The 27,106-nt window shown below is 44.6% G+C and overlaps 1 protein-coding gene across 1 annotated transcript; it reads right to left on the bottom strand.

Annotated features, from left to right (window-relative positions):
- Window positions 1-17,030: 17,030 nt before the first annotated feature.
- LOC131922721 (histone-binding protein RBBP4-like) lies at window positions 17,031-18,300 on the bottom strand. Its single transcript, XM_059277562.1, is given in 2 exon segments — window positions 17,031-18,080; window positions 18,082-18,300. Coding segments are annotated over 2 exon segments (1,269 nt in total).
- Window positions 18,301-27,106: the final 8,806 nt, after the last annotated feature.

Below are 27,106 nucleotides of genomic sequence, written 5' to 3' on the forward strand. Positions count from 1 at the left end.
GGATTACTATGCTCTGAACCTCTCCTGTACTACCTCCTAGACAAGGCGGTGTGAAGCAAGGACAGTTGAAGAAAGATCCAAGGAGTCCCGGATGGCCACAACGTAGAGAGACACTGTTAAGCCAGTTAGTAAGGACCAATAGGGCAGTCAGGGTGGCTCACGGGAAGATAACTGATGCCGGTACAGCAACAACTTGGTGGGTAGATGCTCACTGAAGTATTTATAAATGTTCTGTGCTTACTCTGCTATGTCACGGTTGGGGGAGACGGAGTCATGGCGATGAGCGGGAGAAGCGAAATGTCCTCACGCGATGAGAAAGTAGAAAGAAGCTGCTTCTTTGTAGAGCCGTGTGCAACTGGCATCGTTCAGTCCAGAGAAGGGAAGGATAGAAAGAGGCATGGCAAAGTCAGTTCAGTTCACTTGGGTTCTCAAGGACCAGTGTCCTTCTAGAGGGTATTGTCCCCCACGGTCTTCCTAGAGCAAGGCCTGGCTAGGCCCAGGAGTTTCCCGAGTATCCCCAGGGGCCTGCTCCTATGGGGCTGTCCAGCCGTTTGGGACTCTGTCTTTTTCCCTCCTGGGTGATGGTCCAGTATCAGAGCTCCCAGCTCTACGCCCCCCATGCTGTGTTTCACACAAGACCTCTCTTGCTCCCCAGGGGCACTCAGAAGACCAAAGGGTACTCAGACCAGTTGCTCTTTCCCCCCCAGCATCTAAGACTGTCTTCCTGGATTAACTAGGGCTCTGTCTCCTGTCCCACAGCACAGGCTACTTCCCAGGAGACGCGGGCCTCACGCACAGCTGTCAGACATGCTCAGACATGTCAGAACCCAGCTCAAGTTCAGCCTAGGCTCTCGATTTGCCCTAATAATAACCAGCAAGTGTTCAGATATTTTGACAAACGAGTCTAATGAATTATTCTATAATGGGAGGCTCTGGGTGCAGACTGTTACAGGGAAGGATTTCAGCCAGTAAAGAAGGCTTTCTCTCCTCCCTCCCCGCTTCCTTCCCCTTTTCCCTCCTTCTTCTCCTCCTCCTCCCTTCATTTGTTTCTTCTTTTTAATAGTTCTAGGGATTGAACCTAAGGTCTCATGCCTGCTGGGCACTGAGCTATAACCTTCCTTCTCCCTCTTCTTTCCCCCCTTTGTTTTTGACACTGGGTCTCTCTGAGTTGCCCAGGTTGGCTTTGAACCCACTCTATAGCCCAGACAGGCCTGAACTTGTTCTCCCCTGCGTCAGCCTCCCAAGTAGCTGGGGTTATAGACTTGTGCCCCCCGACCTGGCAAAGGATCTCTTGTATCAGCGTGATAATGAGGCAAATTACTGGGTGAAATCTAGTGTCTTCTTGTCCTCGGGACTCCTGGAGTGAACTGAGGAAGCCCGGCTTTGAAATGGAGTACTCCTGGTCCTCTCCTTAATTCACGCCGTGTAACGGTCCCACATAGCTGTTTTCCACACAGTTTTCTTAAGTCTTGAAGCTTCACACCTTCAGGCCACAGGTGTAAGGAACAAGCGGCGAGCAGATATGAGTGAGGAAGGCTGGACCTCATGCTGGCTTGTGGCTCTTTTTAAAGGACATGCGTGTGAGGTTTTATGCAGCTGGCCCACAAGGCAGACCTATTTTCTGTTAAATATTCTTCCTGGTTCACAGGATGGAAAGAAACAGACCGTTATTCCCTGGTGCCCCTCGTGTTTTGGAAAGTATGCTGTGACTCCGTTCTCTGTCACCTGAGCACACTCGAATGCTATGTTGTAGGCTAAGGGTGAGGGACTGGCTCCCTCCCCTCCCCTCCCCTCCTCCTCCTGCTGTCTGCACCATGGCCTGGACTGACTTCCCACCTCTGCCAGGCTAAAGATAACCTCTCCATCTGGGATATCACCCACGGGCTAAATTTATTCTCAGGGGTGAGTTGGGGCTACCCTGACCTGTGACCCTAGGCAAGTACTGGGGGGACTCTTGGCTCTAAGGCAACTGGAGAGGTCCAATGGAAGGAGAGGAGGAGGAATGAAAGATCCAGAGATTAATGGGAAGCTGCCAAAAAGCCTTCAGAGAAAGAGGGCCACACCCGCAGCACACGGTGATTTGAGCCTAAGCCTGTGAGCCCGGAGGATTTAACTGCCCCTGGCAATGGGCTCTTTGCTGTCAGTTATAACGTTACTGTAACACAATCCCGGGAGGAAAAGCCCAGTGCTAATCAGGGCTCGAGAAGTCAGTGGACTTGATGTACAGAATGGGGTATTTAATTTTATGATGTGGCTATGGGTTCCATGGGAGACTAATAAAAGAACTCCATAAAACATGGCTTGCAGCAACGGGGTCACAGCTTCTGCCAGAGGGGCAGCTCGGCTCAGAAGTGGTTTCAGACAGAGCTGCTCTCTGGCTGGTATGTGCTGGTGTGGTCACTCCGGTTCTGAAACTACTGCAACCCTTTTGTGCCCGTCGTTAAGGAACTGCGGCTCTCGGCTTCCCTGGGAGCTGCCCTGCTGACCCGAGCTGTCTAGCTTTCACCCCAGACGTACTCAGGATCCAACCAGCAAATCCAGAGAGCCCGCAGACCCTGCCCTATACCATGTCTCTAATGCCACATGCCTCTTGAGAGAACAGTACCTCCGCAGAATTGTTTGGTGGCCCTTTAAATATCACCCATCCTGCAAGCATGTTCTCTTGGGGCTGGGTCTTCCAGATGCCCGAGGGACAGATCAGGGACACAGGTCCACAAGACTGTCTTGTAGCAATCTCTCAGCAACTATAGGCTTTCTTGAGGAGTGCTGCAAGAACACACCCAATCTTTCCCTTGAATCATACTTGGCAACCTTGAAGGGGAGCTTTAATAGGCCCAGAGATGACCTCAGGGCAGAGGAACACTTGGGAAGAAACAGACAATTTACATAATGTTGCCCAACTGAGGTTGCCATACAGTTGGAATCAGAAGGATGCTTGCAACACCCTGAGCTCTCTATACAGCCAGCATAGACCTTTCTGTGTCACTGTCCCAGGAGACTGATGACTCCTTCTGGGTCACAACCATTGCCATGGAGCACAGCCCCTTCAAAAGAAATCTGCTGTGTGAACCAGCAGGGCTCAAGGTCTCCTAAAGAATGTCAAATGTGAGCCCTTCTGTAGAGCGGAAATCTTCCTATACGGCTTGAGCTTCAGGCTCCAGTCTAGATAGAACTTCAAGTCCAAGGTTGGTCACAGTGGAGCATGCCATCTATAACACACAGTGAGCAGAGAATGGATTTAGCAAATCCAGCGTTTGTTGAACAGCTCCGAAGTGCTAGGCAACAGGTCTGGCGCTGGAGTCACCATGAACAGGACGTGATTCTGATCTGAGAGAGCACAGGGCCCTTGAAGGGTGGGAGGAGACTTAGGGACTTGGGCTGATCATCATCTTTGAACTCTGTTCTAGGCCCAGGTCCATCCTGGGTGAGAAGCGTCGATCCTCTGGTCCTCCTTTGATACAGACAGCCTAGGAGGCCACTGAGAAGATGAAGGCCTCGTTTTATAGACTCTGGGATGGAAATGCCAAGCTCTGTTTATGCCTCCTCCATTGTGCTCTCTGAAAACTCCCATGAGAGTCACGTGTCCACGTCTAATGCGTTTTGCTGAGTGAGCAATGGGACAGAATCATTCTTTTGTCTTTCATCAATAAGAAGTATTAGGTGATGTAGACAAGGAAAAGATAGGTGATTTATAAATATAACGTCTAATGATAACAGTGTGGTGTTTATCCACACAGACTTTTCTTTGGTCTTATTTAATATGCCTATAGATGTAGGAAACATACACATAATATATCCATACATATACCTTTTCAACCATTGATTTTCCTTATAAACACAATTTTAAATTTTAACTACATATTTATTTATTTGTGTGTGTGTGTGTGTGTGCGCATGTGTACATGCACAACCATAGTACAACATGTATGTGGAGCTCAGAGAACAAATTGTAGGAGTTAGTTCTTTCCTTTTACCATGTGGACCCTGAAGTCTGAACTAAGATTGTCAGACTTGGAGGCACACACCTTTACCCACAGAGCCATCTTACTGGCCCCTAAACACAATTTTAAAATGAATCTAGGGGGTTGGGGATTTAGCTCAGCGGTAGAGTGCTTGCCTAGCAAGCGCAAGGCCCTGGGTTTTATCCCCAGCTCCACCAAAAAAAAAAAAAAAAAAAAAAAAAAAAAAGAATAAAGTGAATCCAACTAGCCCAGGTTGTTTCTTTAATACATACAACTTTGTGCAGACAAATTTCTAAATGGTCTTATTTGATCGGATTAAGGGCGTGTGCCGACTGACTTTGTTTACTTAAAATGCCTGGCCTTTCCCCCCTGATCTCTGCACAAGCTTTATTTATCAAAGCACAAATAAAATATCACCACAACTTTGAAGATTTTTTTTCTCCCAAGAAATCAGAGGAGAATAGAAGTTCAATCATATCAATAGCAAATGAGGAACTAGCCAGGGCCAGCAGATCAAGGGTGTCCTTTATATTCAAGGACAGATTGTGGGGTGTCTAGGTTCTGTTAACTCGGTCGACTCTGTGCCTCCTTTCTTAGCTTGAGGCTGATAGTTAGTTCTCCTGATGGGAACGATGGAGGCAGATCCTGGAGAAGGGAGGGTGTGTTAGACCTTTTGTTGCTATGACAAATTACCAGACGTAAAAACTGAAGTTGGGGAGGTTTATTTTAGTTCAGAGATACAGAGATTTAGGACCATAGTTGCCCGGTCTGTTGGGTCTGTGATTAGGCAGTGCATCGTGGCCGCGTGTGGCAGTCTGCTCATTTCCTGGTAGACAGGAAGCCGAGTGAAAGAATGGGACCAAGGACTAGGGATGACAGTCACAGCAGAGTCACTTCCCCCAGCTAGGCCCCAGCTCCCAAAACAGCACCGTCAGCTAGAGACCAAGCATTCCACACACCAGCCCAGGGCAGTGGATGGGGATTTCATATTTACATCATTATAGAAGGCTGTCCCGGCTTTGGTGGAGAGTGGATGGTGGTGGCTGGGGTGGGACTTCCTTCCCTGGGTACCAGTGCCTGGAAAGCTTAGAGATGATGCTCACTGTGTTGAGGCCTGTGCAGGGCCCCTTCACATTCATGACCCCAGGGGAAAGGGTGGTCAGCATCTGTGCTGGACAACCCTCACCAACTCAGCAGAGAAGAAGCTGACCGTGGAGAGACAGTAGAGCGCCTGATCCTGATATCTTGACTGGGACTGGAGGGTGTTAGGATTCTGTACATGCGCAGCTCGGGGTCTTGTCTGGCATCTTACATCATCAGCGGGCGACTACATACCGCCTTAAAAACCTGACACGGACTCCCCCATGCTTTCTCTCTGCTGTTTCCTCTCTCTGTTCCCTCTGCCAGGCCTGGCTCTCTCTCCCTTCCCCTTTCCCTCCAATAAAGCTCTAAAAACTAATATTGGGTTCTGCCGTGGCACGTGACTCTTCCGCCAACCAACCAGCGCCATTCATCCTTTCAGAGGGGACCTGTGTGCTGCTGCACTGGGGGCTCATGAAGCAATTCCTTCTGTGGTGTTTTAAAAGAGCCTGGCGCGCATCGGCTCATCCATTTGAATACTTGGTCCCCAGTTGGTGGAACTGTCTGGGAAGGATTACGGTGAGGGCTTGTTGGAGGAGGTGTGCCACCGTGGGTGAGCTTTGAGTTTTAAAAGACTCTCACCATCCCCAGCGTGCTCTCTGCCACCTGCTTGTGGATCAAGACGTGAGCTCCCAGCTGTTCCTGCTGCCATGCCTCTGCTCAGACATCATGGGCTCTAGCCCTCTGAGACTGTAAGCCCAATCCAATGCTTTCTTATATAAATTGTCTTGTTCATGGGCTGGAGAGCTTGCTAGAGGTTAAGGGCTCTCTTGTTGTTGTGAAAGACATGGGTTAGATTCTAGCACCCAAGTGGTGGCTGGTGATTTTCTTGGGCTCCAAGGACATATGTGGTACATGTTAGAATTCTGCCCAGCTACATGACTGCACATGCGCAGTTTGGGGTCTTGAGTCTTACGTCATCAGGGGGTGCGACTACGCAGCGTGGTCACACAATCTGCACCTTAAAAGCCAGATGCAGACCCCACACTCGCTCTGCTCTCTCCCCCTCCCCCCACCCCACCATCTTTCTCTCTTTCCAAGCCTGGCTCTCCTCTCTCCTCTCCCGCCCTCTTTTCCCAAATAAAGCTCTCTGTAACCAGGTAGTTGTGGCCATGGCTCATGACTTTTCTGTCGGTAACCAGAGCTGCCACCAGCACCGTTTACCATTCTTTCAGTACACAGACGAACTTGCAGGCGGACACTCATAACATTAAAATAAATCTAAAAACAAATGTTGTTGTTGTTCTTCTTGCTGTTTTTGTTGTTTTCTAAGTTGTCTTGGTCATGATCTTTTATCACAGGAATAGAAACATGACTAAGACACCTTGCTCTTCTGGCAGGTTTCTTATGACGATGTACGGAACCTCAGGGCTGAGCTGCAGAGAACAGCAATGCCTCTATGGGACTCATCAGACCAGGAGGGAAGAAGAGAAAGATAGCAAGAAGACAACGCACCAGACGGTGGTGGCGCACGCCTTTAATCCCAGCACTCGGGAGGCAGAGCCAGGGGGATCTCTGTGAGTTCGAGGCCAGCCTGGTCTACAGAGCGAGATCCAGGACAGCCAGAGCTACACAGAGAAACCCTGTCTCAGAAAGAAAAGAAAAAGTTTAAAAGCCACCCTAGAACTTAAATGAACAAAAATAGTACATTGGATGAGTTAAACGAAGTGGTTAGAAAATCAAATGCAAAAGTATCGGAATCATAGAAACCACATGTAAAGAGATAGAAATCAAGACACCAAAGCCCAAGGAACTGGCTCCAGGGGACGCAAGACCCCAATCTGGAGTTGCAGAAGAAAGAGAAAAATGAGGGCTGGAGAGATGGCTCAGAGGTTAAGAACACTGACTGTTCTTCCAGAGGTCCTGAGTTCAATTCCCAGCAACCACATGGTGGCTCACAGCCATCTGTAATGAGATCTGGTGCCCTCTTCTGGCCTGCAGACATACATGCAGACAGAACACTGTATACATAATAAATAAATCTTAAAAAAAAAAAAAAAAAAAAAAAAAGAGAAAAATGAGCAGGTAAAGAGGGAATGACTAAACACAGGAGGGAATAGAATTTCCCTGACTTAAAGACTCCAGCCTGATGTTTGCATGGTTAGTGCTCACTCTACAGTCCAGGCTGACCTTGAAGTCACCGTGTAGTCCAGGCTGAGCTCCAACCTTCTGCACCAGCTCCTGGATTCTAGGATCGCCTAGACTTGAAAGAGTTCACAGCATCCCTGGAGCTGAGAGCCGGGTCCTCAAACTCAGTCAGGATGTTGTTGAACAGCAGGTGTGAAAAGACGCTCAGGGTCCTTCCACACCAAGGAAACATAACCCCAAAGGTAAGGGAGATGGTGTCACAATGCCTCTGTTCTCTCCCTTCCAACAGTGGAGGCCAGAAGGGAATCCTGTTCGTAAAGTAACAGAGCCAGCCAAAAATTCCCTTTCCTGGGCAGAATGGGCAAGTGTGTGAGTGTGTGTGTGTGTGTGTGTGTGTGTGTGTGTGTGTGTGTGTGTAAGTTGTCTTACATGGAATTGGTCTTGCTGCCCCACCCCAGAGCTGACTAGTTGGCAAGGATATTGCCCCAGGGCAGGGAGCAGGCCTGTGCTGAGTCTGTTCCTTGGAGCTGAAGGCAGTTCCTGGAGAGGGATTTGTACTCACTCAGCAGCTGGAGGGGGCGGGGCATGACCCTCAGCGCCCTACTCAGGGTATGACATGGTCATGTGCAGTATGTATGCAGATGTTGTGATGTGCTGGGATGTTCAACAGGGGCCTCTGGGTGGAGGTGGGAGGAGAGGCGAGAGCTCTGATGTGTAGAGTTTACAGATTTTCTGTTTTTTTCCTTTCTTTTCTTTTTTGTTTTTTGTTTTTGTTTTTTGTTTGTTTGTTTGTTTTGCTTTGTTTTTGTTTTTGGTTTTTTTTTTTTTTTTTGAGATAGGGTTTCTCTGTGTAGGCTTGGTTGTCCTGGAACTCTCTCTGTAGACCACACTGGCCTCGAACTTACAGAGATCCACTTGCCTCTGACTCCCCAGTGCTGGAATTAAAGGCATGTGCCACTACCGCCCAGCAATTTTGCTGATTTTCTGTGGTATAAATATTACCATCATGGCCGGGCTTTCAAACCAGCCGGCTCAGAGGCTGGCGATAGGTATGCAGGGTGGTTGGGAATGAGACCTGCTCCATGCAGGCTTTCTTCTTTTTACCCAAAGTTTTTGTTTGTTTATTTATAAGTGAGAAAAGGAGAAATGTAGATTGAAAACCAAAAGCAAAATCCAAACCCAATTCTACTAACAAACTCCTTTACATATCAGAGCCCTATTAATTCAACCCTGCCACTAGTGGGGTATCAGATGTTGAAATGAACTCTCACATCCATCAGCATGCCGGAGCACACACCCAGGAAGGTGGCAAGCTCCCATTATCCTCTCTGAGTAGATAAGCTGAGTAGACCTAGTGCAGCAGCAAAAACCTTGATGTGGCTAAGAAATGAGCCATTCTCTGGCTTCCCAGCAAGCACAGCCCTGGAATGCAGACATGAAACCCAGGAATCTTCTAGTCACACAAATGGAGTGCCTAGGAACCTGTCTTGGGAGTCTCTGTGTGCTCGGCAGCATGCTAGCACAGACGCTGAAGCAATAGCTCCCAAATACATTTGGATCCGGTCTCTTTTCTCCTGGTTTCATGTTTCACGCCTTCAAATGAGTATATTGGATTTCTTGGGCAGCCTTATGAATTTCTGTGACTATGTACTTGTCTAGAATACTACATTTTAGTTAAAAAACAAACAACAACCCAGTGTCTGACCTCTTAACTACCTGTTTAGTAGTTAGTTAAGGTTGGCTATGTGTGCTTCTGACATTCTGCCCCCCTCCACTACTACTGACTGATGATTGAAACTTGAACCTAGGGTCTTGTGTGTGATGAGCATGTGTCCTTCCCCTGAGCTGTAACACGGTATAAACTACATGGGTATAAACAAAATTCTGTTTGGGTCTCTAGTCCTCTTTGGATGTGCATGTGTGTGTTTCTATATTGATGCGGACATTGGGAGAGATTTTTTTTTCTAAAAGAAAGTTCTTGACTTATTGAATTTGACAAAAACTTGCTTTTAAAAAATTCAGAGTTTATGACCACCCCCACAAATGCACACTAATTATTACTGAACACCATATTTCTTCTTGTGGCATCTACTAAAGTAATACCTTATTGACTTGCCCTTAGTGACCAGAAAACTCAGAGAAGAATTCAATATCCAGATGTGCCCACCCTGGTTTTGTAGCAATCAATTACCTTTTGGGGGTGACTCTTAATTTTTCTGATTCATAATTTTATGGTCATTTTTAAAGATTAATTTTTATAATTCTTATGTGTGAGTATGTGTGTGTATGGGGGGGGGTGTACACATGAGTGCTCAAGGAGGTCAGAGACACTGGAACCCTCAAAGCTGCCTCATGTGGATGCTGAGAACTGAACTCAGGTCCTCTGGAAGAGCAGTATGCTCCCCTTACCTGCTCAGCTATTTCTCCAGGTCCCTTTTATGGCTATTTGGTGGAAGGAATGAGGAGGAGCCCATTAGGAAACATTCATATATTTATCTATTTAAAATCTTCAACTATTGTATTTTATATTCTACTGGCATATGACTCTAGGGCTGTTGTAACTAGATATAGAAGCAGCATGGACAGGGTTGGGAGGGGTTATTTGTTTGGTTTGATTCTAAGGGAAGGGGCTACTCGATCATCTTTTGAGGTGAGTATTTCTCCAGGAATATACCATAATTTACACCTGCGTTAAAGGAAAGGCACTAGGCAAAGCTGAAGCTTTACCATCACTGGCCAGTTCCACATCTGAATGTAGTGGTATTTGCTCTGCCCATGACCTTGGGCGATAGGGCCCAAAGGAGGCGGTGCTTCCTGCCATTGTACGTGACCTCTTATAAGGAGCAAATACCACTACATATAAACACAGCATCTCACTGCGATCAGCTGCGGCTCTTCACTGTAGACTCAGGATGGGACATAGGATGAGAGATGATGTGAGACAGACTGTCTGGGAGCGCTGCAGCCCAATAAAGAATGTGCAGATGAAGGGGTATGGATGCTATCAGGGTTGCCATCAGCCACACTCATTGCTGTTTGCCCTGTAGCCTAACGCCCCTGTTTCCTTATGATCCCAGGAGAAGAGAATCATTCAAGGATTATCATTCAAGGTGTCCAAATGAGTAGGAAGAAACCTTTAGGCTAGTGAGGCCATGGGACAGTTCTCTGGGGTGCCCAGCTATTCAGGTGGCTGAGGAAGGAGGATTCAGAGTTTGGGTCCAGTCTGGGCAATTTAGGCAGTGTTTGTCTCAAAGTAAAATAAAAGACCAATACTCGTATCTGCTCCAGATCATCTCCATCTTCTAACTTTACGCATAGTTGGTGTGGGGGTTTGAATAGGAATGGCCCCCCATAGACTCATGTGTTTGAAAACTTGGTCCATAGAGAGTCATGCTATTAGGAGGTGTGGCCTTGTTGGAGTAGGTGTGGCTTTGTTGGAAGTAGTGTGCCATGAGGGGGTGGCTATGAGGTCTCAGAAGCTTAAATCAATTCACTTCCTGCTGCTGGTGGATCCCAGATGTAGAACTCTCAGCTCCTTCCCCAGCACCATGGCTGCCTGCATGCCTCCATGCTTCCCATTATGATGATAATGGACTAAACCTCTGAAACTGTAAGCCACCCCCGGTTAAATGTTTTCCTTCATAAGAGTTGCTGTCATCATGGTAACTAAGACAGTTGGCCTGGCCTCTACACTTCAACTCAATTTGCAGCTTCTGTGTGGATACTTCCCTTGTTCATTCCATACATGAACACACTAGAGTGGTTGCATAGCACAATTATAAAAGATTTACACATCCAATTTAAAAGTTTGGAAATACATGCAAGTATAAAATTATCTATAGTCCACTATCCAGCAGTAAATACTGTTAACATTTCTTTTTCCTTCTCCTTTATTTTCCTTTTTTCTTTGTTGGTGGAGGTCAAACCCAGGATCCCATGCTACATAAGCAAGTACACTACCAATGAGCTACAGCCACAGCTCTATTGTCTAGTTTATTGATTTTTGAAGTTTTTTAAATCTATGTTTCTATACACCTACTTTAGAACATTCTATATGAAATGTTTGTTTGCTTAAAAAAACATTTTATTTGGAGATAGTTGTGGATTTGTGTGTAATTCTAAGACACAATACAGAGCAATTTTACAAACTCTTCACTCAGTTTTATCCAATGGTTATCCAGTTATCTTTTGTAACTATGTAAAATATCCCAAGCAAAAATTGATATTGATAGACCTCTGGGACTTTATTCATAGTCGTGTGTGTGTGTGTGTGTGTGTGTGTGTGTGTGTGTGTGTGTGTCCATGTGCATGTATGTTTAGTTCTATAGGAGTTATCTCTTTTCCTCACTGACCAACTCTAACATAAGTGGTCAGTTTACCTAACGGTGACACTCCACGTATCTTTCTCCTGTTTCAAGAGACCATCTCCTTTGTAGCATGGTCACCTTTTCCCCGCCCAGCCTGGCCTCTCCCCCTCCTGCCAACACTGAGATTTTCTAAGAGCATGCCTAGTTTTATAATTCACGTCTCCCGAGGGCGCATCATTTAGAAGTGTTCCACCATATTGATACATCATCACTACATACTCAGTTAACCATTAGTTGGTGAGGTTGCTGTCCATTACTGCTACAAAAGCTAGCATGGTGAGAACTTACACACACTGGTCTACATATCTGATTATTTCCCTTTATGTACTCATAGAATTGAAATTAGTATCCACAGGGTGTGGAGATACTGTAATTAATGGTCTGTATTGCCAGATGGCCTTCAGAAAGGTTTATCCTTTCAAGCCTAATTTATTATCCCTATACTACAATATCTTTCTTTTGTAACCAATAGTTACAAAAGTGATTAGAGTCTATGTGTTTTGTTTTTACATATGTTCTTGACCATTAATAAATAATATTGTATAGAGGTTTTAGTGTCTTTTTACTTACTTTTATCTAGATTTTATGTTTGCACTTTTTCAATGTAGAAAATGGCAGTGCTAATATTTTTCTTACTAACATGCTACAGATAAACCAGCAAACTAGAGAAGGGCTTGAAAATCATTTTAAGACAAATTTTATATATGGTCTTTATATATACTCTTTGGGACTTTATCCATAGTCTCACATGTATTTGTGTGTGTGTGTGTGTGTGTGTGTGTGTGTGTGTGTGTATGAAGTTTGTCTTAAAATATATATATCACATAGTCAGTGGTGTGTTTCTGATGCCCCCTCAGAAGAGCAGCCCCACATATAAAATGGAATCTTTTCAAACAATGAGTGGTGATGTTGGGTATCGAGTCCTTTCTTTGGGTGGTGTCCTGGTTTTTTTGTGTTACTGAGATCACAGTACCCAAGAGAAATGCCTGACAGCAGGAAAGGTGTATTGGGCTCACAGTTTCACAGGGATTTCATTCTGCCATAATGGAGAGGATGTGGTGAGGTCCTGGTACCAGGACTGTGAGGTCAGTGTTCTTCACACGCTGCCGGTTGTGGCGGTTTGCATGAGAATGTCCTCCCTAGGCTTGTGTCCCCAGGCTGTGGCACAGTTTGAGGAGGCTTAGGAGGTGTGGCCTCTTTTGGAGGAAGTACGTCACTAGAGGCGGGCTTTGAATGGTTAAGGACTCCAGCCATTTCCAGTTCGCTCCCTCTCTGCTTTATGTTTTCTCTCAGCTTCAAGCGTTTGCTGCCTTCCCTGCTGCTTGTGGCCATACCTCCACTTTGCCGCCATGCACTTTTATCCCTCTGGAACCATAAGCCAACATAAACTTTGGTCATGGTGTTTTATCGCCACAACAGAAAATAACGAATACAGTGGTGGCCCATGACGCAGAGCACACAGGCTGGGGACAAGGGTAGGTATAACTTTCAAAGGCTTCCTTCCATTGGCCAGGTTCCAACTCCTAATGGCTCCACAGCCCTTAAAAAGAGGTTTACAAGTCGGGGACCAGGCGTTCAAAACATAAGCCTGTGAGGGATGTTTCAGATTCAAACCATAACAAGTAGCAGAGAATACGCAAGGGCAGCATGTTCTGTTGCACACTTGCTTCCCATTAAATATGCCCTTTGGACTGAAACGGACTCTCAGCTGTAGCAAACCAGACCACACTGTGGGCAGGAAGCATGGCACTTATTTTCTCAGGGTCTATGCTCATGCAGCAGAGAGAGAGAGAGTCTCTACAGCACAGTGCAGGTCAGCCACGGCCAATCCAGAGCTGGAATCTCTCCCGCCTCCCTCCCTTCCTTCCTCTTTATTTTTGTGACTTTCTAAGACATCAAGAATCACTTGGCTCATTAGATTTGCTACGTTTTCCCAGAAGCCTCTGTTTTACCCATCTTCTTTGGGGCACACAGATTTCTGAGGGCACCCAAAGAACAAAATGGGGTTTTGAAGTCCATTCCTGAGATGCCCACAGAGCATCATCATAGCAGTGCCGATCGGCCTTTTAAGACAGCGGACTCCAACAACTCGCCTGAGGTGAGTGTTGGCTTTATTCTGATTTTACGAAGTTTGCTTTGCTTGACTGTTCAGCAGTTTGCTTGACATCAATAGATAGCAAGGCATCGGCACCAAAACTGGGGCCCGGTTCCACTGGTGCCCACATGCACACTCCCGTCAATAGCACTCGGCTAACCCAGCTGTCGGCCAGTCATTAGAAAGCTGCCACTGTAGTCCTTAATCATGGATGATCAGAAAGCCTGCCCCCAAATCCAGGTGTTCAGTGGACAGGGCACAAGTGAGACATTTGTCAGAACACTGGGAGGTGAGGCTATGAAAGTAGGCAAACTGAGAAATGGGAGAAAAGCCTTGAATGGAGGCCAGGGCAGCCATCCTCTGGGTAAAATGGTAAGAGGGGAAAGCAGACTACTGGTATGGAAAACTAAAGAAGATGGATGGTGGTGGGAGTTGAGGGAGTTAATTCCCCTCCTCAAAGACCAAATTTAAGAACTCCATATGTTGTCTGTGTCACAAAGTGCAGAAGGCTAGTTCTGATATGGTAGTGTACACCTTTAATCATGTCATTCAGGCAGGGGTAGGTGGATCTCTATGAGTTTGAAGCCATCCTAATCTACATAGAGAGTTCCAGGTAAGCCAGAACTACATAGTGAGGCCTTGTCTCTCTCTCTATATATATGTTTCTTTTCAAAAGGCTGTGTAGTTTCTAGGGTGATAGGCAAGGAAGAGTGCTGTGGGGAGGGAGGGTATGACACTTACTTTTGACAATTTGATGCAGTCTAGAATCATCTGGTGTAGTAGTTCTTTCTCTGTGATAAAATACCATGAGCAAAGCAATTTACAGAAGGAAAGGTGTACACAGCTTCAGTTCTAGAGGGAGAGTCCATAGTGTGGGAAGGGCAGGAGAGGGAGGAAACATGGCAGTAGGCAGCTAAAGTAAAAACAGAGATCACCTCTCCAACCACGGACATGAAGTGGAGAGAGCAAATTCCAAGTAGAGAGAGGGTATAAACTCTGAAAGTCCACCCCCAGTGACCAACTTCCTCCAATGAGGCTGCACCACCTCCCCAAATAGCACCATCAGTTGGGGACCAAGAGTTCAAATACCTGGGTGAATGGGGACATTCTTATTCAAACCACCACAACTAGGGAAGAGTCTCAATGAGGAGGTATGTAGATTAGATTGGTCTGTGGGCATGTCTAATGGGGGATTGTCTTTATTATGTTGTGATGTGAAGACCTGTCTGTCTTAATATGCTTTCTATTGCTGTGAAAAGACACCATGATGTCAGTAGCTTTTATAAAGGAAGATATTTAACTGTGGCTGCTCACTTGCAGTCAGAGGTTTAGTCCATTATCATCATGGCGGGAAGCAAGGCAGCATGCAGGCAGACATGGTACTGGAGAGGTAGCTGAGAGTTCCTCCATCTTGATTCACAGGCAACAACAGAAAGTGTTCTGAGACACTGAGTGGTATCTTGAGCATACATGAGACCTCAAAGCCCACCTCCACAGTGACACACTTCCTCCAATGAGACCACACCTCCTAATAGTGCACTCTCTTTGGGAGCTGTTTTCTTTCAATCCACCACACTGACCATAATGGGTGGGTGGCACCATTCCCTGAATGTCCAGGATTGTATAAGAATTGAGAAAGTGAACATGCATGAAGTCGTTCTTTCTACGTTCTTGATTGTAGATGTGACTAACTGCTTTTCAAGTTCCAGCTGCCTGGACTTCCCCACAAAGATGCATTAGAACCTGGAATTGTGAACTAAAATAAATCCTGACACATTCCTTTAATCCCAGCACATAGGAGGCAGAGGCAGGTGGATCTCTGAGTTCAAGTCCAGCCTGGACTAGACAGTGAGTTCCAGGACAGTCTACACAGAGATACCCTGTCTTTAAAAACAAAACAAAACAAAAGTGGGACACTGGTGATGAGACAGAGTGCTTCTTTCTGGGCTAGAGGAACAGATTTTCTAAGATGGTCACTGCTACATGTTTTGGATTATAGCACAGTGGAGGGTACTCTTTCTATCATAAGCCAGAGGCATGTATGTAAGACTGCTACAAATATGTAAGATGCACTCAACTATATTATCTTCCTTCTCTTCTGGATAAACAAAAATCCTGGTGCCTCTTGCTAAATTGATTTCTTAAACCATTGCTGAGTCATGACTTACTAAGTAAGACCTCCCTATTTTGAGTTGCATTATTTATTAATAAAAGAGTGTGCCTATAGCTGTCATCATCCAGGGTCGTTGTAGATACAATAGCATGGAAGTTGCATAGAGAAATTTTTCCAAGGAGGAGGGATTTTTGTTGTTGTTGTTGTTGTGCTTTGTAGACCAGTTTAGCCTTGAATTCATAAAGATCCGCCTGCCTCTGCCTCCCGAGTGCTGGGATTAAAGGCGTGCGCCACCACTGCCTGGCTGAGAAGTATTTTTTTGTTGTTGTTGTTGTTCATAGAAAAGCAATGTATTCCATTATAAGCACTTACACAGTTAGCCATGGAGAGTAACAGGCCCGATGCCGAGACAGGTCAACCAAAATGGAGAGGGCATCAAACTACGGTGGTCAAGGACTAACCCCTAGAAAAGCAACTCTCATCGAGGATTAATTTAATTTTAAAAACAAAGACAAACTAGCAACTCACTCTTTCTCAACCTGACAGTTCACCAGAGATATGCCCATCAGTTGAAAACATACACCTTACAACTTGGTGGTCCCAAGTTTAAAAAAAAAAAAAACAAAAACAAAAAAAACCACACACAACAAAAACGGTTTCACAGAAAGGAAAAGAATAATATGGAAACCGCTCAAGAAATACACTAATGAGCAAAAATATAAGGGGAAGGAGGACCATGTTGTCTTAACTACAGAAACCAAGACTCTGGTTTCCATAGGAAAATGTGCATACTGGAAAGCCAGGTATGAGGACTTTAAACTCTGTGACTTGACTCTCCCCTAATTCCTGAATAAAAACGACGTCTTGCAATAGTTATACTCATGGCTCAGACTCCTACCTCACTTGGCTCTATTCCTTATTCACTCTGGCCTCTTACTTGAGGATCTGAAAGACTTGGGGATATAGCTTAAGAAGAAAAATAATCACACGTAATAGGCCCCATTTCTGAAGATGCTTTAGACCTGGTTTGTTACTCGAAAATTCCTGAAGAAAAATTTAAATATAAGTCTGTAGCTTTGTTGAATTAAGTCCCCCAGTTAAGATTTAGAAAACTCCCATGGTTTGGGCTAATAGTATTGTTGGTGGCACCTATTGTAGCCGGATGGCTGAACCAAGTCTGTGTCTCGGGCCAGTGTTCAATCCTTCTAGGGTTCCGAGGACAACCAGGGGAGTCTAAACCACAAGTGCAGACATGTCTAGGACCCTCATCCTTCTGGATCCATGCTTCCTTCAGGGTCTTCAGCATTAAAAATGTTCTCTGCCATCTGCCACACTTGCATGATATTGTCTTCTGATACAGCACAAATCACCCAAGGTTCATTGGGATTCCAGGAGAAATCAGAGATCTTGGCATTGTGACCACCATGAATAAACAACAACTCTGGTGGGCCATCTTCTGCATCTTCTGGGGGCTGTTCTTCAATTTTACTTAAATCCCAGACATCCAGCCTATGATCACTACCACTAGAAGCCAAAATAGTCTCATTGTGAGGTGACCACTGAACTTGGAATATTTCATCCTTATGTGATTCAAAGAAATGCAACTTGAGTTTCAGATTTCTCAGATCCCGCAAGGCAACAGTCTTGTCAGCTGATCCTGTGGCAAGAATGAACTCACTATAAGGACTGAAAGACAGGCATTTCACTTCAACAGTGTGAGCATTGACCAAGTGGCTTTGCTTGGAAGTATTGTTTGAATGAGTATCCCAAGTCATAAGTTTCTGATCATCAGCAACTGACTCAAACAGAAAACTCTGGAGCAGATGCCAGGAAACATCCTCTACTACTGCTGTACGCCCTGAAAAGATGGTCTTTGCATCCGCCACTTTTCCTTCTGTTGGAACTGCACTGATGTCCCACAGGCAGATGGTATGGTCATCTGAAGCACTAAGTAAGTGCTCACTGAGATTTGGATTCCAAGAAAGACCATAATCTTCCTTCTGATGTTCACAGAGACGCAAATCTGGGTTGCGCTCTCCAGAAGGGTCTGGTTTAGAAGGATGCTTTGTGTGGTCAGGAACAAGCACATCACTGGATGGAGTCTTTGTTGCAGTGACGCAAGGCTTCTGGGGCATGTACTGAGCCCTGTTTACTTCTCCTTCATGGTTGATCTTGATTTCTATTTCAGTTTTCCCACAGACAGAGCCCAAACCTCCAAATTCTCCTTTTTCACTGTCATAGTGGGATGCATCAAACTGAGCATCATCGTTAGGGAGCTGGACACCGGCTGTCACCAGATGGTTTTGTTCATCAGATGGGTGTGTGTGTTCCCAGGACAAGGCGATGAGTGCTGAAATCTTTCTCTTCAGACCTGATTACATCTGGAAACCACTGGGCAGTTAAACTGGGCCACTCCAGGGCATGGGTCATCACCAAATCATAAAGAAAAGGGGTGCTCTTCTTCCATATTTTGTACTCCTCATGGATCACACGTTCTTCCACCACGTCATCAAAGGCAGCTTCCTTGTCAGCCATAGGGCTGGAGGGATAGCTCAGCCGTTAAAGGCTAGGCTCACAACCAAAACAAACAAACAAAAAATATAAGAGAAGCAATTTTTTAAAAAGTGAATGTTTTGCACATAATTAAAAATAACCACCAAACCAACCAACCAACCAACAGAAAACCATTTGGGACTGGGGAGATGACTTGGCAGGTAAGAGCTCATACAGCTATCATAGAGGACCCAAGTTTGATTTCCAACTTCCATACCAAGTAACTCATCACCTGTACTCCAGTGGACTCAATGCCCTCTTCTGGCCCTTGTAGGCACTGGATTCACATGTATAAGCCTGTACATATGACGCACGTAGAAATACATAATTAAAAATAATAAAAACCATTCACATTTTAATTCTGGTTAACCTCCATGCTACAAAAAGGTGCCAGTTCATTTGAAATTGTCCAGAACGTTGTTCTGTAAGGCCAGAGGTGCTCCACTCCTGTGTGGAGTATGTGTAGAAGTTTCCAGAAGACCACTTTTTGAGCTTAGTCTTGTTTTTGCTTAGGATAGGGCATCATTCCTCACCAGCTTCCCAGGACCCCTTGGCTGTGCACACAAAGAGAACCCGGCCTTTCTTGTTTGGGCCTTTGCTCCTTCCTATGTGATTGAATTTACAGAGGAACTGTTTGCCTTTGGCTGCACATCCTGAATCATAATCAGGATGCTGCTGGCACAAAACCTGCTCCCACCCTTGCCTGAAATAACTGAATAGGGAAGTAGAATTCCTCCCCTCTCCAACCTTAAAGAAAGAGACTCATAATTCATTGTGTTCTGGCAGTGCATCAGAAGTCAGTTCCTTCACTTACAGTAAAGCCAGGGAGGAAGCACAGTGAGTATGGAGGGAGGTAAAAACACCTCATCAAAAGGAACAAATTGTTCAGTTGACACCAGAGTCAGGCTTATGTGTTTGTTAGCCAGAGTCCAGTGGCCTTCAGGGATGCCTCCCTTTCTGTCGGGTATGGAAAAGGTGCAAAGTCAAATGCGTAGCTCTTTCAGTTCTTCCTTTTGACGAACACTCTTTGGCTTCATGATGTAACTGGAGTGTACTAGTTTTCTAGGGTTGCTGCAAAGTCCTTATGTGTTTATTTATTATCTATTTATTTCTTCACAGTTCTGAAAGTTAGAGATCTGCTTCTGGTGGCTCCAGGCATTCTTTGGGTTACTGTGACGGGTGACACTCTAGCCTCGGCCAGTGTCTTCTCTGCCTTCTCCTTTAACATCTTCTCTGTGTATCTTGTGTCTTGACAGATACTTGTCATTGGACTCAGTGCCACTTGGTCATCCAAGACAAGTTTCACTACAAAGGCTTCATTTAATTTCATCTCTGAAGACCGCTCCCACCCCTAATAAGGTTACTTAATACATGCTGAGCGTTAAGTCTTGCACAGATATTTCCAGGGTCCAACATCCAGCCAACCACAGTGGGGATGTAGGGTAGACAAGGACAAGGCTCTTGCTCTCAAGGGCTTCAGTCTAGTGAGAGAGACAAAGGGTTAAGTAACAATGTCAAAGCAGCATCCAGAGCTGAAGAGATGTATTAGTCATCAAGAGTGCTCACTGCAGAGGAGCTGAATTTGGGTTCCAGCACCCATGTCTGAGGTATCACAACTCCCTGTCACTCCAGCTCTGGAAAGATCTGTGATGTCTCTGGCTTCCAGAATCATCTGCACTTATGTGTATATACAATCCCCCCTCCGTGAGTATGCATCATTTAAAGTAATAAAAATTGTGCCAGTTTGAATGAGAATGACCCTTATAGGCTCTTATGTTTGAATACTTGGTTCTCAATTGGTTGGAACTATTTGAGAAGGATTAGGAGATATGGCCTTGTTGGAGGAAGTTTGTCACTGGGGACAAGCTTGAGGTTTCAAAGGACTCAGTGCCATGCCCAGTACGTTCTGTTTCCTGTTTGTGAATCAGGATGTGAGCTCTCAGCTACTGCTCCTGTGCCTTGTTTACCTGCTGCCATTATCCCCACTATGAAGGTCATGGACTCACACTCTGAAACTGTAAGCCCCAATAAACTCTTTCTTGGATAAGTTGCCTTGGTCAGGGTGTCCTATCACAGCAATAGGAAAGTTACTAAGACAAACTAAATCTTTAAAAATTATATATCTGAAAGGAAAAGAATGTCTACAGACAGAGCTATGCTCTTAGCGCTGAGAGTATCATCAATGATTTTGTGTTGCAAGTTGATATGGAGACTGTGGTGGGGCAGAAATTGGATATGTGCTTCTTTACCTTTAAACACTATAATTTTCTGGAAGCCAACAGGCCGGAACACAAGTTCCGTCTGAATAGGGAGGACTGATACTGGCCCAACCAGATCTATAGTTGAGTTTGGGCAACCTTGTTGGTCATCTTGAGGTTTCAGACACTTGGCACTGAAAGGAAGGATGCCTACTGCCATAAATGGTTGTGATCTAGGATGCCATGAAGTAGGTCATTGGCTTTCTCTGCTGTAGGGACTGGAACAAAAGGAGTATTTGTGTTGGCCTTAGAGTCTAGTGGTGTGAACCAGGTCAGAGCATGAGTAACCCTTCAAGGACACTCGGGCCAGAGCAGCTACCTACCAAGGTCTCCCACCAAGGAAAACTCTTTGGCTTTGAATCAATGTTCTGTCTGATCTTTAGTGTGTTGGGGAAGACAAGCAGTGCCCCGGTATCCCATGGAGAGATAAGACAGAGTTTTACCCAATTCTGATTTTGCAGAGCATCATTTGCAGCTCTACATACCCTCCTAGGGTTTGACTTTCTTCATGATATTTGTTGTGCCACAAAGATTCTCAGCCCCAGACATAATGGAATTATCGCTGATACTTCTGAATGTCATTGGCTTGTTGTTTGAAAGACAAATGTTTTTATTTTTAGAAGAACATACTAAAGTATTTATACGTGGTTTACTAATGTCTTCAATATTTAAATGTTTTAGCAAATGTATAATAAATAAACCTAAAACAAACTGTTAGAATGGCTGGGTGGTGTACACTTTTAATCCTAGCACTCAGGAGATTAAGGGAAGAGGATTTTGAGTTTGAAGGTAACCTGGGCTACATAGCAAGATCCTATCCCTAATTATGGAAACAATAAATGAACAAGAGAAAAAGGCAAACAGGTAAAGAACTGCTAAGTCCAGTTAAGATTTGCTAAGCATATGAATATTCACTGTTCTATGCTTTTCATTCCTCTCTGTGACTGAAATGCTTCATAATAAAAACTTGAAAAGGGAGTGAAGAAGGAAAATTCGTGAAGCAGAGTTGAGTTATGTATATTTCTTGGGACCCAGGAAGGGGGTATGAGTGGGCTTTGGGGGCCAGGAATCACTGAAGTTTATTTCTTAGTTTTTTGTATGTATGTATGTATGTATATATATATTTCATTCTTTCTTCTGGAGGAAAGGATTATTCTTTGTAACTTTTCTTTGATTCTCAAAGGTATCAATTAACTCCCTCCCTCAAGGTTAAACATCAGGGCCTAAAAGAAGAGAGAAATTTTTATGCATCTTATCATTTTTAAACATATATACAAGCAGAAAAATAGTTTATTGTTGATACATCACAAATACTTTGTTATAAAATATAGACTCAAAGTATAGTTTATTTATCTGTTTACTAATTTTTGTCTGTTTATTGATTTTCCTTCATTAGTACTTTTATTATCTTAGTTCAGTTAAAATTCTTAGACTTTTACATAGGTTTAAATTATTGTCAACATTAACACATTTTCTAATTTTAAATTAAAATAATATATTTCTAGATTATAAAATTCACATAGACTCATCATATGCAATTTTTAACATGTAAAGATGTATGAGAGATGGCTCAGTGATTAAGAGTGCTTCCTGCTTTTGCAGAGGAAGGACCCAAAACGAGTTGGGTTTCCTGTACCCAATTCATGGCAGCTAACAACCATCTGTAGCTCCCCACGGGACTTGACCCTCTCTTCTGGCTTCTTGAGGCACACCACACACACACACACACACACACACACACACACACACATACACACACACACACACACAAATAGATAGATAAATAAATAAATAAATAAATAAATAAATAAATAAATAAATAAATAAAATAGATCTTTAAACAAATGCATGAAGAAGGAAGGAAGCTACCATTTTAACCCATGCTCTAGAGGGAGTCACTATTAATTAAGCTGCCCCCCATACCTCCAGGTTCCACGTTGTCAGTTAATTGTGGATGAAAATGTGTTCTAAGATGTGTCTACACTAAACATGTCCACATACTTTTTTCTTTTCGTGAATCCCTAAACAATACAATGTAGCAACTATTGACATGGTGTTCTGGCTGTGTAAGGGATTTAAAGACCACTTACTGTGTGTCAAGGCTGGAGAAAAGGCTCAGTGGTTAAGAGCTTTTTGCTGTCCTTACAGAGAAGACCCGGGTTCAGTTCACAGCCCTGCAACTCCAGCTCTGCTTGTTCTCTTTCGGCCTCCATGGACACCTGCTGTCACGTGCACATCAAAAGAAAAACAAAAACAAAACAAAAAAAAAACAACCCAAGTGATGTGCCTTCGTTATATGCAAATTTAACCTATTACTTTGGTATCTATGTGATGGAGGGTCTTACATCCATTATCCTTCATACACTATATATCCTAATGTATTTCTTTCATTTTTCCCCCCAAGACAGGGTTTCTCTGTGTAGCCCTGGCTGTTCTGGAACTAGGCTGGCCTTGAACTCACAGAGATCCACTGGCCTCTGCCTCCCAAATGCTGAGATTAAAGGCACACGCCACCATAGCCAAAGCTTTAAAAAAAAATTTAAAGATACATTTTATTATTTTAAAATGTGTGTGTGTGTGTGTGTGTGTGTGTGTGTGTGTGCGTGTGTGTGCATATGTGTGCAGGATCCTAGAGGGGTGAGATGGAACTAGAGTTGGCCATTAGTTTAGGCTTATTCCAGTAGCTTTTATAACTTAAATTAACCCATTTCTATTAATCTACATTCTGCCATATGGCATTACCTCTCTTCAGTCTTTCACCTCCTGTTTCTTCTCTGTGTCTGGCTGGTGACTCTGCCTTTCTTCTTCCCAGAGTCCTCTCTGTCTCCGCAGGTTCTGTTTAACCTCTTCCTGCTTAGCCATTGGTCATTTAGCTTGTTATTAAGCCAATCAGAAGGCCCCTTGGCAAAGACACATCTTCGCAGTGTACAAAAAGATTATTCCACAACCTAACTGAAAGGTGATGGGAACAGAATAGTGCAGAGAGCGGGTGTTGTGGCTGCCTGAAGAAGCCAGTAGTTTACCAGCCTTCAGATCCCCAGTGTCGGAGAAGCTGGGGTGCCCCAAGAGGGAAAGCCGAGAGAGCTAGGGGCAGTGTGGTATTTGCCTTCCTCTGGCTTTCAGCACTTGGTAAAGACCTAATCACATTTTTATTTAAACCAGAGTAGTTCGTTTACTTACACTAACATGTGTAAAGCCCCAATGAAGTATCTTGCACTTGATGAGAACAAAACACATTGATTTCCCCCAGTCCTAGGTGAGCGAGTGCCTAGGAAGCATTTACGTCACTTTGTGGTCAATAAGACTGGGGTGGTCTAGATCCAAGCACACCTGCTCAGGGCCTTGAGTTTGCTCCCAATTAGCACTCAGGCCTTAGTGAACTTGCTCAATGACTCTGAAGTCGCTCTCTTACTTGTAAAATAGATTCATAATAGTTTCCATTTTACTGAGAAAGGGAAAGCATTAAGTAGACATATCCTCATAATGATGGCTAGTATCTACCAAGGGCTTGCTTCCTAAAGAGCACTGCTTTCAGAGGTACTTCTGTTAGTCAGTTTCTTATCACTGCGCACAGCAGTTTCGGTCCAAGGTTGGCTGGACTGGCTGCTTTGGCCCTGAGGTGAAGCAGGATACTGTGGAGGCCACTGCACATGCGTCGTGGTAGCCAGGAATCAGGAGACAAGGTATATCCTTCAAAGCCATTCCCCCAGTGACCCTCTTCTCCAAATAACCACTGTTCTCCACAGTTCTATTGATTCCTATAGTCTGATCAAATTTTGAATCCATCAATGGATTAATCCTCAAAACTCTCTCATGATCCAATGACTCCTAGAAGCTCCAACTCTGAGAACTGCTTTATCAGGGACCAAGACCTCAGTCCATGAGCTTTGGCAGGGGTGGGGGAGGTGGTGGTGATGGTGGTGATGGTGGTGGTGGTGAGGGTGAAGGTGGTGTGTGTGTGTGTGTGTGTGTGTGTGTGTGTGTGTGTGTATGTGTACCTGTGTTAGTTACAGTTCTTGTTGCTGTGACATGAAACAGTGTGATGAAGGAAGGATTTATTTGTGCTCAGGGCATAAGGCGACAGTCCATCCTGATGGGGAGGGTATGCTGGCAGTAACGAGGTGCATGCTCACATCATGGGGGATCAGGAAGTAGAGAAAAGGGAATGACAGCACTTGGCTGGCTCTTCCTTTATTCTGATTTTATGTGTATAGATTCCAGCCCACGGCATGGTGCTGCCTACATGATGGGCAGGTTTTCTTCATTGAGTTAGTCCTTTCTGGAAACACCCTTATAGACACACACACACAAAAACATTCTTTACTGATGCCTGTGGCATTTTTTAATTCACCAAGGTTGAAAATGAAGAATGGCCATCACAAAGCTATACCTCATCAACTTGACTCCCGTCCACATCACTTCTAAGTCATAATGTTTGTGCTGGTTAGTTTGTTTTTGTTTTTTTCTCCATGTACTTTTGGTGCCTGTCCTGGATCTCGCTTTGTAGACCAGGCTGGCCTCGAACTCACAGAGATCTGCCTGCCTCTGCCTCTCAAGTACTGGGATTAAAGGCGTGCGCCAACACCACCCAGCACTGGTTAGGTTTTTTGGGGGTTTTGTTTGTTTGATTTTAACTTGACTCCAACTGGAAGGAACTTCAATTGAGGAACTGCCTCCATCAGATTGACCTGGGGGCATGTCTCTGAGGCATTTTATTGATTAATGATTGATACAGGGGGCTGAGCTCCCTGTAGGTGGTGCTACCCCTAGGCAGGTGGCCCTGAATCGTACAAGAAAACAGGCTGAGCAAACCTTGGGAAGCAACCACTTAGCACATTCCTCCATGGTCTCTGCTTCAGTTCCTAGCTCTGGGTTCCTACCCTAGCTTCCCCTGATGACGGACTGTAAACTGTAAGCTGAAATAAACCCCTACCTCTCTAAATTGCTGTTTGATCGTGATATTTATTATAGCAACAGGGAAGCAAACTAGGGTCACGTTCAACCCCTAACCCCCGTGGGCTCATGGCCATCTCCTCATAAGGCAAAACATACTCAATCCAATTTCAAAATTCCCCCGTAGTCTTTAACAGTTTCAGCACTGCTGAAAGTATAAAATCTCTCCTGACACTCAGACACACTCTTAGCTATATACCTCTTTAAAAAAAAAATGTTACAGCCGGGCGGCGGTGGTGGCACACCCCTTTCATCCCAGCATTCAGGAGGCAGAGCCAGGCGGATCTCTGTGAGTTCGAGGCCAGCCTGGTCTACAAAGCGAGATCCAGGATAGGCACCAAAACTACACAGAGAAACCCTGTCTTGAAAAAACAACAACAACAAAAAAGTTACATATGATAGTCAAGAAAACAGAGTAAATGTTCCCATTTCAAAAGGGAGAACTAGGACAACAGCAAGGGGAGATCAAACCTAAGCAAGTCTGAGGCCAAGCAGGGAAGGTGCTGGCCCTGCAGATCCCCATCCAGCATCTAGGGCGCCAACAACCTTGGCTAGTAGCTGTAGCACATATAGCGTTTCTCTTGGGCTGGCTCTGAGGCAGGCAAGCATAGGAGATAGTGTAGCTTGGGACCCCATTTGGCTTTCAGTTATACACACCACTTCCTTGTACTAATGCACATGCAAACCCTGGTTCCTTCATCTGAACATAGTATGTTCACATCCCTCTTCAAACGATGCCTCTAACAACATCGGAACCTCTTGAGACACACCCCCACATCAGGCTACAGGTACTCCCATCTCTGAGGGATAGTGTAAGTTTCTTCTCTCCTGGTTATAATAAAATTTATACAGTTTCTATTCTTGTGTATTCCCCACATACCCAGGTATTAAGACTGGAAGGGCTGATCTGGCCTGAAGTGGTTTTGGGTGCATACACAGTAGGGCAAATCTTTGTATCATCTTGTAACCTTTTAAGGGATAATACCCTATGTACCATCTCCTGCCTACACATAATTACAAGTGCATATAATTTAAGTCAGATTCATTATGGGAAGGAGCATTCAAAGTCGAAGAAAGTATTATATAACCTAATTTATTAATCAAAATATAGAATCCACCCAAAGACCACTCAAGAGCCAGCTCCTTCTATTGAATTCCATAGACATCCTTCTCAGAACTCCCTTGAGTTCTGTCACAGACACTGTCCATCTTGTCAGTGTATCCTTCTTTAATCTATACTTTCCATTTGATACAATAAGTTTAAATTGCTTCTTTTGCAAGTCTTTGTTAGCCTTTATTGTCAATTCTGTTGTGGGACAATCTTGTTGTACACTGTGAAGATGTGTTTCACCAAGGTGTCTTCTGAGAGGTTTAATAAAGAGCTGAATGGCCAATAGCTAGGCAGGGGAGGATAGGTGGTATTTCCGGGGAGAGAGAGGAAGAAGAGATGAATCTAGGTGCATGGAAAAGCCAGCAAGACATGGACCAAGTCAGACATACAGAATAGAGGAGAGATTAAAAAAAAAAAAAAGCTGCGTGGTAGAACATAGATTAATAGAAATAGGTTAATTTAAGTT

The sequence above is a fragment of the Peromyscus eremicus genome, chromosome 12, assembly GCF_949786415.1.
Source record: "Peromyscus eremicus chromosome 12, PerEre_H2_v1, whole genome shotgun sequence".
Taxonomy (NCBI): Eukaryota; Metazoa; Chordata; class Mammalia; order Rodentia; family Cricetidae; genus Peromyscus; species Peromyscus eremicus.